Below are 13,644 nucleotides of genomic sequence, written 5' to 3' on the forward strand. Positions count from 1 at the left end.
ATAGCAAAAATTCGTGACGCGATAAGTCAAGTATTTTTATATAGATTTAATATTGAGCCCTTATTGAAGTGCTCATTTAATTAATCAGTCATTTATTCAAATATACAGAGAATATTTCATTTTATTAAGTACTAGTAACTGGCAGGAAACATTATATTCAGCAGCACGTCGCAATTTCTGCAGGGAGCTTGGAGCTCGGGTTTGTTTGCTCGCCAGCTAAGTTTGGGAGGTGGAATTTCGACATGACGTACACAAAGCAGAACAGGGAAACAATAGAACTCCGACAGACAACATTTCGGATGCCCGGCGAGAGGCTAGTGTTGCCTACGAGAGATGTTTGAAGTAAGCATCAGGTACGCGATGTGTTGAGCCAATGAAATGATAGAGTCATCGTTGATATGGCTAGGCATTGGTCTAGGGAAGTGATGGCTCCAATCGGGGGTACGACGGCGTCTTCGAGGACGAGTTAATAAAAATGATGACCGCGTCAGTTAGTTACCCTATTACTCGAAGAGATTCTGTGCAGGTAACATCGTAAGAAGAAGTTTTTATTTACACGAGTGATCGTGTGGGGACTTGTAAACTTTTGTTGGAAGACTCTCAGTCTACATTTAATCTATTCAAGTTTTCTAATACTGGGGGAATGGCATTTAACTTACGATTGCATTTAATCATTTCAAAATGCATAGTAGTCTGCCTGTGAAAATAGTTTCCGAGGGCATAACTTTACAATTTCCAGTCCAGCCTTTTATAAATAGGAAATATTTGACCTAGTTACGGGAGTAGATAAGAGAAGTGGTTCCGCGACTGAATGGGAACTGGTTTCACGGTCAGTGGAAATTACCGCCCGGCTGTAGTATTCCAGTAACCGGCAGGTTGATCTTGACCTAGTTTCTACATCGTGAACGAGGGGATGTTTTAGACAACATCCGGAAGCAGAAGCAACAACAGAAAATACGACATCACCTTTCTACCCCTCGATGGAGACAAAAGGACTGATCCAAGTCTTTTCTGAAGGCGGCAGCATCATCATCGATATGGCTGGCTAAAAACAAGATGGGGTCGGCTGTTTCCTGAAGACGAGTGGCAATAAGTCAACGAAACAGATGAGTACAGATTTTTTAATGTAATTATGTGAGTTTAATGTTGCAAAAGGGGATAGGTTAGTTTTGATATTTGATTTCAGTAGATATAGCTTTGTTTGGAAGGACTACGTCCTATTTAAAGTAAATGATAGGAAGCTTGTTAATGTAAATATAATTGTAACGTAAATGTGGACTGTTTGCATGATGTCGCAGCTTGCTTTCTTACATTTTATTCCGATTTATTTAGCCGAGTGGTTAGCGTCATTTCTTTTACGAGTCAGTTTCTTATTTTAGCCTCATATATTTTGATTTGTTTTTGCTTTGATGTTTGAGACGCAGTGTACGTCTCAGAGCTTAATTGTAAATGTAAATAAGGATTCAAATTGAAGTCGGGAAGGACTAGATTAAAGTATTATTAATGGGAGCTCAAAGTGTACGGAAACAAGCCGAACGTTTTCTGGGATTTATTGCATGATGTGTGAATGAGAGTGTGTAAGACGGTGGAGTGTGGATCCACGAATTTGTTAGCGTCATCTTCACGACTATTTTGTATATTATCTAGGTTGAAAATCAGTAATTGATTCACAAGTTCCAAGAACGATTTTTCATATTTCGAGTTCCGAATATTAGAATAAAATTTCTGTAAAATTTATTATTATTATTATTATTATTATTATCATCATCATCATCAATAAGAGTTTCTCGCGATGTAGGATTGAGATATTTCAGTTCAGACATGATCGATTGCCGATGTGGCAATTTCTTAGTTTCAGTTTATAACATTTATTACAGAGATGGCCACTTTATTATTATTCATGTTTACTTTGAGCACGAGTGCTTTACTTGTGCCAGCGAGGTCTTGTTTCTTTTCATGCGAGCGAATGTTAGACGTCCTTCATGTTTCTTCAGTTTTATGCAACTTTAGGATATGTGATGTTATTTGTGTGATTTTGAGTGAGAGGACGCGTTCCTCATCTGAAAAGCCTGCATTTTCTTGATTGTGTAACTTGCCTCGGGTAGACTGTTGAGCAGCGTGTAAAGCATTGGACCCTGTGGTTTTGGTATTGCTGCTTTATTTTGGGAGATGTGGATCTCCACTTTGAGTCATTCCACCGTGTGTTGGTAAGGATTATATGTTGTCTACCGAGGAGAGTTTTATTTGAGCAGCCTATACTTCATGATTTTATTGTTTCTGTCCATGTCTCTACGGTTGTTGCAGTTGATGAGAGAGTTATATCAAGACATTTGTTTCGGACTTCCTTTTATGATATAACTGCACTGAGGAATATTTTGTGTTGTTATCTTTTCCAGGATACAACGTTGAATTAGGTGTTGAAAGGGAAAGCCTACTCTGTCATTTTTTAATGAATTTGTGTCACGTAATTTTATTTCAGGAATCCACGTTGATTTGTGCGTGATATTGTGAAGTCCACCAGTTTATAGATTTGTGTCATGTAATTAATTTCAGGATCTTATGTTGAATAGGAAGTGTTGCTGAAAGTGTAATTATGTTTCCTTTTATTTCCATTGAGGCTTTGAGTGGATGAGAGTTGCATGAATGCCGCATGCTTTTCTTAGTGAGCCCTGGAAAATACGACATGTTTTGTTTCTTTGAATGTATATATTTTGCCATTTATTTGATTTTGATTTTTGTGTGATTCCGATCCACATTGTTTGCTATCCTCATGAAATTGCTCATGGCTCGAGATGTATATATTTTGAGCGTAGGATGTTTTACCACTCAGTGTGTTATATATTGTACAGTTAGGTTAGTTTTGTCGTCCACCCCCCCCCCTTTTTGCTCATTAAATCACGTCTTTTCTTAAGGTTAGGGACCCCACTGCAATGTCAAGTGTGCAGAAATGGGGAACGTACTCATCTACAGTTAAAAGTGTTAACAAAAAGTAAAGCTAGGAGCATGGTGCGAGCACACAAGCCCATGCGTTAAAATTAATGAAACTGCAAGATTTGATTTGATATGTTAAGTATGTCAGCATACACTGTAATTTTGTAATATATTCTGATTCTCAAGATGGACTTTAGCCAGTTGGGGAAAAAAAAAAAAAAAAACAACCCTGAGTCATGTAAAATCTGGATAATTTGATACTTTTGCTATATTTAAAATATTTATCTTGCTTATTTTTAATAAACATATTTTCCTCCAAAACTGACGTCATGCTTCGCCTTGCTTTATTTGTAGTTTTAATTGACCTCACCGTGTCCATATTTTGTTGCATGTTCCCCATCAAGAACCAGGGTGTATGTATTTTAGGGCATTATTTTATCATAGTTTGGACTGAGCACGCCTGGGATCAGCTGACTAGTCTGGGGCAAATTACCTTGATGGTAGAAATAGGGACAATACGACAAGAATCGGAACTTCGAATTTACGACGTACTAAGAGGGAAAACACGTTAATGAGGAACACACTAACAACGTTTCACTGTATGCACCTCGCTAGTCAACTTCAATTCAATTCAAGTGAAGAAAGAATTCTACCTGTTCCTAATCTGTAGCTAGGCTATCATCCGACAAATATTCGCTACCCTTTACTGTATCACTCAATACAGAATTAATTTTTAACTTCTAAATGGAATGCAAAATACAAGCACAAACAGGCTTTCTGGGTTATTCAGCAACATCACTGAAAACCAGCAAACAAAATTGAACTTGTCAGACGCTAATGGCTTTCTCCCCAAAGGTGTCATTTGCCCTGTAAAGTTCAGGAACTCAAGGTTTTTCCAGTTTTCGAGCAACTTCCTCCGACCTGCCTCGTGTGGTGAGGGCCCTATCTGTGTTGGAAATCACGTTCCTTTCACAAGGAATGACGAAGAACATTTTCAGGACTAGGAAAAATGTTATCATACTATGTGATAATAGTGAAAATTTGTGGCACTAAAAGAAAGGTATTTTTATATAGATTTAATACAACATGAATTGGGACTACGAATTTACGATGTACTAAACGAGAAAAAGGTGTTGGTGAGAAATACATTAACGAGGTTTCACTGTAATTTGTCCACAACAAAAATGGCTATCCTAAGAGTAGGAAGAAAAGCAAATAGAGAATACAACTGTATTATTGTTTGCAGTGAAAGGACCAGATGTCCATGAACAGCCTGGCACAAGAAATAGGGAAAAACCACTGGGAGATGAGAATCATTATGGAGTATAAGACAACAGAGAAGACAAGAACAATGAAAGAAGAAAAAGGAGCTATTAAAAATATTAAAGCCAAGACCTAAGAATATATAGCACCTATGAAATGAAATAAGGGAAAAATTTAGTCTAGACATAGAAATCAGGAAGAGGATACAACTAGGGAGTATTTTTCTATCAGAGAGTACAGAATCTATGAAAAAATTTAGAAGTATTACAATAGCATTTGGGCAACATGGTTTAAGTGTTTGTTCATAACAGTGGGTAGATACCGTATTTACTCGTGTATTAGACCCCCCCTGGCTTTTTGAGACTGAAAATTAAAAAATAAATCCTGAATACAAGACCCCCGAACGTAATTCATCAGAAAAGAACAATTCCACTTCGAAGCAGGTACAAGTCTTATTGCAGCTCTGATGACCGCATAAATACTGTAGGTGAATTGTTTCGTGTCCGACCCATGCATTGCAAGCATGCAGTCGTGCTGTATGTCTGTTTTGTAGATAAGAACGTCTGCCAGAGTAATGGTTAGCACAATTAGCTGCCGTTCTCGGGAGTCTGAGTTCGACTCCCGGTACCATATTGCCACAAATTTACGAATGGCAGGAAGGTTGATATGTGGCAAAAATTGGTACATGTAACTCCCCTCCACTGGGGGCATGTCTGAAAAAGAGCTGCACTACCTTGGGATGAGAAAATGAGTTTATTTTAGTTGAGAAATACTCACGGTTGCTGCTGTTAATATAGCAGGCGAGATCATTAACAAAGCGATTGCTTAATATCTTATAACTGTTCAATATAGGTATTTTTGGAGAGAAATACATTTAAAATGTGATAAAAACTATCCAATTACAACAACTGTTTTAGTAGCCAACGTATCTAACAAATAATAACAATTTTTTTTGTCCCCTCTTACTCTTAAAAATTTTTGGAGATTCCGAACAAAACATACTACTTAATAAAATAATGGAGACAACAAACGTACGAAATTAAACATTATGATAATAAAACGCATTATCGCCAAAACTGTAGATATCCATAAATGCAGCAAACTTTCTTGTTATGTATTTTTATTCTTTCCATCGTGAAACTTTTGGTACTATCTGAGCGATGGAATACCTAACCAAAACAATGCAGTCTCCCTTTAACTCATATCATTTACAGCTGTTTATGTAAATCCTGATGACACAAATTGAGAGAACAAGCATGAAACATACTTAAAAATAAGGATCTGGCTTTCAACAGTCATAGTTATCAAAGGAATGGTTCCAGTCACTGTGTATTACATTCGGAAGTACAGTACAACTCATAACATACACTAGTTATCAGCTGGTGGTTTGGCACGCTTTCTACAGCACGGCTTTACTCGCCATACTCTCCAGTGACAACTTAGTCAAACAGGACATAAAAACTTTCCAGTCTGTCAAACACACAAAATTTCATTAAAAATTTTAATATTATAAACATACCTGTAAAAAATACACACTATTACACAGAGAATGACATGTTTCATTCTACAAGAACATACTCAGATTCTATCAAATCACTTAAATCATGCATAAATACGTACAGTATTGTTTACGTTGGGTAAGCTTGTTAATGATATTCATATTACCGGTATCACCTAACTCTATAAGTATTAACAAATGATTTTGTAAGTACTCAACCAACACCGTATTAACATAATGAAAAGCAAAATTCTGTACTTATTTGGATTGCCGAAGCTTAGTCCGCCGTCACCAAACACTATTTCATGACTGAGGTCAAGGAAAAACTAGTGGAAGATTTTGGGCAAAGCATGCTGTTCCAGAGAGGGGAGGGGATGCAGGGGAGGGGCTACTGGAACGTTGTGGATCCTTCCTATTGGATAGGGGAGAGCAGGTCAGTACTTTCTCCATGTTATAATCTAGCATACTGTACTGTGGAGACGGGATGGGCAAGTAGGGACAGGGGAGTGTTGTGGAACCTTTCTTCATTTGCTGGGTATGGCAGGTGGGGGTAGGGGGAGAAGGCTATTAACTTTCTTCAAATAATAATAATAATAATAATAATAATAATAATAATAATAATAATAATAATAATTCAAATGAAAGCAGTGATCAGGTTTACTGTGTATTAGGTCTACTGCTCAACTAACCGAGACAAATGACTGGCCATTAAGTTCTTTTGTATATTCTTCTTCTTCCTCTTCTTCCACACTTGTGGGGTCGCGTGTGCGAACTGTGTCGCACACGTAGATTTGGACCTGCTTTAGGCCGGATGCCCTTCCTCGCGCCAACCCTATATGGAGGGATATAATCACTATTGCGTGTTCACATAGTGGTTAGTAGTGTTGTGTGCTGTCTGAATATGAAGAGGAAAGTGTTGGAATAAACACAAACACCCATTCCCCAAGCCAAAAGAATTAATCAGACGCGATTAAAATCCCCGACCCGGCCGGGAATCGAACCCGGGACACACTGAACCGAAGGCTGTAACGCTGACCATTCAGCCAAAAAGTCGAACAAGTCTTTTGCATCAATATTGCATAATATGATAATATAATACTGTTGTCCCTTTTCTCTATGGGGTCAAGTATGAAGTGAGAAATCTTCACAGCAAGTTTTTATGACTATATAACCGTTCCTGACGTGAACCTCAGAGGAATTAATGAGATGAAACAAATAACGTGATATGTGTAACTAAAACTGACTATATTTTATACTGTAAGGCCTAAAAGTCGTGTTCAACATTTAGAAATACTGCCTTCCAATGAAAATAGCCAGTATAACTCAAATACATTCATAAGTTTGTGAAAGAATAGCATACAATGTTTAAATATACAATTTATAGCTCTTTATAGAATAGAAGTCATGTGTTCACTGCACAAAATTTTAGGTTATCACATAATGGAACCCCCCTCCCCCCCCCCCACTTCTACTTTTTGTTCTTGTACAAGCGGGACAAAAAAAAATAGTCTAATACACAAGTAAATACAGTAATAGCAGGAGGTACAGCAGACACGTCAATGGACTGAGTACAGTCATCACATGACAACTATCCCATTATTGAGAAGAATTTCAGAGCAGAATTTGCTGATTTGCACTAAATGCTTCATTATAAATTATTCCCTGTTGAAGTAAGCTGCATTAAAATTAACAAATAAACAATACATTAAACATAAATCCAGACATCATTGGCACCGAAGGAATCACTAAATCTCCAAGAACCAATGAACTGACTATTGAGCAGTCACGTAAACGAGCAATAGTTCATGGCATGGCCGAGTGCAATCGCATTTTGAAAACATAATACAAATAAAGGTTCAAGGAATACGAAGAAAGGACAGATTAATATTGACATGGAATTGGAACCTTGCTTCTGACAAAAGGAATTGAAATCTAAAAACACACAGCAATAATGAAGTTTATGTAAAAGATGACAGAAAAATTGAGAAACAAAGAAACTCACACATATGGTAAGAAATGAAGATGGAAAATTTTATATAAATTGGAGAAAAAATACATTAAGATATTAGATGAAGAAAATATTTGTACCTTGATGAATAGCAATGCAGGGGGAGGGGAAATCAAGAAGAACGTAGTGATTTCTCCAGCTCACTTGTATCCTGATTTCGTTGGACATTCTATCACTAATCTACTTTACCTAATTTGAACCAAAAGGAATAGTGGTCAAATACCAAGGTACAGGAGCATGCCCATTGGGAAGCCACATCACATACCCCCTTAGCAAAGTGTATTATTACAGAGTGCTAATGTAATTAAATTGATAAAGGAAACTGGACAGCCTAGAGAAAATTTGCCCTATCTCTGCTTTGACCAACGTGTAGCCAATGGGGTGAATCTGTACCTTGAATGGAAGACTGAAAAGCTGATATTCAACCACCTGAACCATAAAAGATAATACATTTACAAAGAAGCATAAGTAATCTAAATATACAGTAGAAGTCTGCTATCGCAAGTATGGTATATAAAGAGAACCCTATTATAACGAGAGTTTTTGTCTGTTCCTTCAAAATCCCTATATTACACCATGGATTATCCTTTGGTTACAGTGAGAGTCTTATCACTGACGCATCCGTTATTACGAGCAATTAAGCGTGCAAATTTTTTCCCTTACTGATATCTATGCACCTAACGATTTTATAGCATGCGACCCACCACCTTCAGTATAGTTTCCTCGCTACATCCACTAGCGAGCTCTCTCATCAACGAGTATTGATTAGTAATACTTGTCAAGTGTTGTTCATAAAGTAGAGGAAATGAAAGAGGAGAACATATTTTCATAATAAATGTACAAACAACATCTCCGATATCAGGTGTTAACTCGTTACAAATAAAGGCGGTAAACGATCGCTTAATTTTAATGTTATATACTGAAATTAAGTAAGAATGTGATAACAGCTCAAGATATGGCAGAGTACAACACTGATTCAGAGGACAGTTTCTATTTTCTCGCGTCTAGTTGTAGCGAGGTGGTTATCATTTCTGTATGTGAGCTTGAAATACGTTTTCATGATACACATACGGCCAGGTTAGGTGACTTGAAGAAAACTGGAACGTTTGCCACAAAGACCTCTGGAGTGATACTATAATTTTTTTCAGAATGAAATTAAACATACACTTCCACGTATCAGATCTCAAAAAAATAATAGATAAGTAAGCCATACTGTGGACATCCACATAAATGCACGTTTTGAAAAACTGATTGCCGTTTCACAGATTTTAATGTGTATGGGGTTCCCCCCAACTTTTACGAAAAGTCGGATATAAGAACAATCCGTTATAGCGAGTAAATTTTTTGCCGTTGTGAATTCTCGCTAGAACGGACTTCTACTGTATACTGCAGTTCCAACTATACACATATTACTACATTTTAACAGAATAAAATATAAATAAGTAAATATTACCATTCCTTGCTTTTGTTCCAAGGTTAATCTGGAGAAACCATACTTCAACAATTCTTTCATATCTGCTAAATCAGCAGTTACAGCTTTGAGACAAACTTCAGAAACAAATTTGATGTCCTGTATTTTATCCAACAATAGAATAAGCTCTCGAAATGAGTCTTCATTTGAATGAGAGTACAGCATCTCCACAAAATGTTTGGAACGAGCTTTGTATACCAAATCCAGATCAAGGTTGAACTGTTGTGCAAATGTCTCTGCCTCTTCAAATCTTCTGCATCTTAAAAGATGCAGCAACCTGTGGACAGTACCATTCATTATAAGAAAGTAATTTTGTTATACCATATTTAGTCCCCCACAATGTACCTAACTTAAATGTACAGAAAAAACAATTATTACCAGATCTACCTTCACCAAACCAACCCAGCTTGTTTTTGACAAGATAATGCAATAGTGCATTCCAGAGTAACAAAAATAAGTAATAGAAAGGAGCCAATTTGTTTGTTTCCTGGTTTCCCTTCTATAACTTATATTAACCTGTCGGGTTTGTTTTCTCCTTTTGTGTTTGTCCTGTGATCCTAGTCTCTTATCTTGTTAACTCTTTCCTTTTTCCTATGTTTATCCAGCTTTCTTCCTGTCCTTACACTTCCCACATCAAGACCAAAAATCTGTAGAGATGACCCCTCAATGAATGCTGAAGACCAGTCTCCTGATGAAGGTGGGAAGCAGAAACATGCTCATTAGGAGCTGAGAAGAAATGTAAGTTGAAGAACAGGCATTGAGAAGATGATGCTGCTGTAGATGCTTGTTGTTTTAAGGGGCCTAACATCGAAGGTCATCGGCCCGCATTGAGAAGAAGAGCCTATCTACTTGAAGACAAGAGTGTACTAAGATGTGGCGACGGTCCTTGTCTATGCATTTCCATGTTTATCCTTGTTTGCTCTTTCTGTCGTTCGCTCTTTTGATCGTGACCTGCCATTGTGTTTACCCTATTATGTATTCCTATTTATGTTCCTATCTTCATACAGGAGAGCAACTGAAATGTTTCACAGCTTTCCCTACTCCCTAATTATAAAAAAATATAATTCTCCATTAATTGACATTATTTTCAAATATTCTTCCACAAAGAAATAATGAAATACTTCAAACTGTCATAGAAAAAATCTATATATATATATAAAAGAACTTGGACTGACTGACTGACTGACTGACTGATTCATCATCGCCGAGCCAAAACTACTGGACATAAAGAAATGAAATTTTGGGGATATGTTCATATTAAGATGTAGGTGCTCGCTAAGAGAGGATTTTTGGATATTCCTTCGCTAAGGGGGTGAAAAGGGGGGTTAAATTTTAAAATGAGTGTCTCTATATCTCAAAACTTTAAAAGTTTACACATGTAAAAATTGGTATTTAGAATCTTCTTTAAAAATAAGGAAATACGTATTTTTTTGTTTTCAGAAAATCCCAATAGGAGGGGTGAAAATGGGGAAAAATGGGTTGAATGCCTGTAATCAGGATACCGGTACTTATATCTCAGAAACTGAAGATATTACAGACCTGCAAATTTGTACTTTTGATCTCTTCTAAAAATAAAGAAACACTTATTTTTTTGTTTTTGGAAAATCCAATTAATGGAAGGGTGAAAGGGGGTGAATTTTTAAAATGAGTGAATCTATATCTCCAAACTTTTAAAGGTTGCAGATGTAAAAATTGGCATTTAGAATCTTCATTAAAAATAAAGAAACACGTATTTTTTCGTTTTCGGAAAATCGCAATAGGAGGAGTGAAAAGGGGTGGAAAAGGGTTAAATGCCTTTAATGAGGCTACTTATATCTCAGAAACTGAAGATATTACAGACCTGAAAATTGTTGTTTGGGATCTCCTTTAAAAATAAAGAAACACGTATTTTTTGTTTCTGGAATATCCAATTAAGGGGGGTAAAAAGGGGGTAATATTTTAAAATGAGTATCTATATCTCAAAACTTTTAAAGGTTATAGATGTGAAAATTGGTATTTAGAATCTCCTTTAAAAATAAAGAAACATGTATATTTTGTTTTCGGAAAATCCTAATAGGAAGGGTGGAAAAGTTTGAAAAAGTTGCTCAATGCCTTTCATGAGTCTACTTATATTTCAGAACCTGAAAATTGGTGTTTGGGATCTCCTTTAAAATAAAGAAACACGTATTTTTTGTTTTTGGAAAATCCAATTAAGCGGGGGGTGAAAAGGGGGTGATTTTTTAAAATCTATATCTCAAAGCTTTTAAAGTTTATAGATGTAAAAATTGGTATTTAGAATCTCTTTTAAAAATAAAGAAACACGTATTCTTTTGTTTTCGGAAAATCCCAATAGGAAGGGTGTAAAAGGGTGAATAATGGGTTGAATGCCTTAAATGAGGCTACTTATATTTCAGAATCTGAAGATATTACAGACCTGAAAATTGGTATTTGGGATCTACTTTAAAAGTAAAGAAACACGTATTTTTTCGTTTTTGAAAATTCCAAATATTGGAGGGTGAAAAGGGTGGGTGAATTTTTAAAAATGAGTGTGTCTACATCTTAGAACTTTAAAATTTACAGATGTAAAAATTGGTAGTTAGAATCTCCTCTAAAAATAAAGGAACACGTATTTTTTGGTTTGCTGTAAATCGCAATAGGTGGGGTGTAAAAGGGTGAAAAATGGGTTGAATGCCTTTAATGAGGATACATATATCTCAGAAACGAAAGATATTACAGAACTGAAAATTTGTATATGGGATCTCCTTTATAAATAAAGAAACACGTATTTTTCAGTTTTTGGAAAATCCAATTAATGGCGGTTAAACAGGAGTGACAAATCGAGGTGAATTTTTTAAAAGACTATATCTACAGAATATCTTGGAAACGTAAAATGTTACAGACGTAAAAAGTGGGTGTTTTGAATCTCCTGTAAATGTAAAGAAATATAGGTGATTTGTTTTTGGAAACTCCACTTAAGGGGAACTCAAAAGGGGAGAAATTTTAAAATGTTACAGAAGTTAAAAATGGTATTTTTTATCTCTATTAAACATAAAGAAACGTGTATTTTTAGTTTTCGGAAATGCCACTTGGGTGGAGGGGGGTAAATGTGACTGAAAATGGTGTTGAATTCTTTTAATTAGGCTACTGATATCTCAAAAATGAAGATGTTACAGACGTGAAATTTGATATTTGCAATCTGCTTTAAAAGTAAAGGAACACGTATTCTCGGAAAATCCAATGAAGGGGGGGAGGGGGGAAGTAACTGAAAATTTAGTTGACTTAATTGTATGAGAATACATGCATCTAATAAAAACTAAAGCAGTTACAGAGGTGAAAATTCGTATTTGGATCTCCTTTAAAAACAAAGAAAACGCGTTTTTGGGAGGAAACCATCTTGGAAGGCGGGAATGTAAAGGAGTTGAATTCCTTTCATGAGGACACATAAATCAAAAACTGAAGAAGTTAGAGTCGTGATAATTGGTATTTAGAAGATCCTTTACTATTAAAGAAACAAGTAATTTTTGCGGGAATATTCACTTAGTGGGGGGGAGTAGTGTGAAATGAAGTGAAAAATAAATTATTCTTATGGGGATACTTATATCTCAAAACTGAAGGTAATAGACGTGAACATTGGTGTTTGGAATCTCCTTTAAACATAATGAAACAAGCCTTCTTTTAATTTTTTTTTTGGGGGGGGGGAGTGGGTGGCGGTAAATAAACTTAACGGTGGTGGGGTGTAGAAGGAGGTGAGACCAATTGATTTTACTGTTCTTAATGTACTTATAAGGATCCTCCGTTGCTCAGGCGGCAGCGCGTGGTTCAATTCCCGGTCACTACATGTGTCATTCGGAGGCGGGACAGGTTTTTCTCCGGATAATCCGGTTTTCCCTGTCATCAGCCATTACAGCAACACATAATAATAATAATAATAATAATAATAATAATAATAATAATAATAATAATAATAATAATAATGTTCCAACAGCAAAAAGACCGATAAGAATCACAAAATGTTTTTGGCAGTCAGGAAAGAGGCAGCGAAATTAATCCGACAGACCAAAAGGAAATTCGAGAAAGATCAACTACTGGAAATTGAAAAGGACTTCGAAAAAAAACACACACGAAATTTCTACAAGAACTTCAAAACAAAGCTAACAGGGTATCAGCCACAAAACCTTTGCTTTAAGAAAGTAAATGGGCAATTTGCACTGAACAATCAAGAAAACTGCACCGAACTTGCAAGGTATTTTGAAGAACTGCTTAACTGCCCAGAGCCAACACAAAGATTTCCACCGCAGGAACCTGACTTCACAAACCCAAATTCAGTACCACCGGATGAAGAAGAAATTACCAGACAGATAAAACGACTTAAAATGAATAAAGCTGCAGGTGAGGATGGGATCATAGCAGAAATTCTCAAATCAGCAGGCCCAAATACTATAAAAGAATTCACCGGTATCATCCAAGAGATTTGGGAAACAGAACAAATTCCAG

General features: G+C 36.2%; 1 protein-coding gene across 1 annotated transcript in view; it reads right to left on the reverse strand.

Annotated features, from left to right (window-relative positions):
* The window catches only part of rod (rough deal), a 404,971-nt gene that overhangs the window by 257,488 nt on the left and 133,839 nt on the right, over positions 1–13,644 (reverse strand). Inside the window, exon 9 of the mRNA XM_067146037.2 lies at positions 9,154–9,448. Coding sequence (XP_067002138.2) covers positions 9,154–9,448 — 295 coding nt within the window. The remainder of the gene's footprint in view (positions 1–9,153; positions 9,449–13,644) is intronic.

This window comes from Anabrus simplex, chromosome 4 (genome assembly GCF_040414725.1).
Source record: "Anabrus simplex isolate iqAnaSimp1 chromosome 4, ASM4041472v1, whole genome shotgun sequence".
NCBI lineage: Eukaryota > Metazoa > Arthropoda > Insecta > Orthoptera > Tettigoniidae > Anabrus > Anabrus simplex.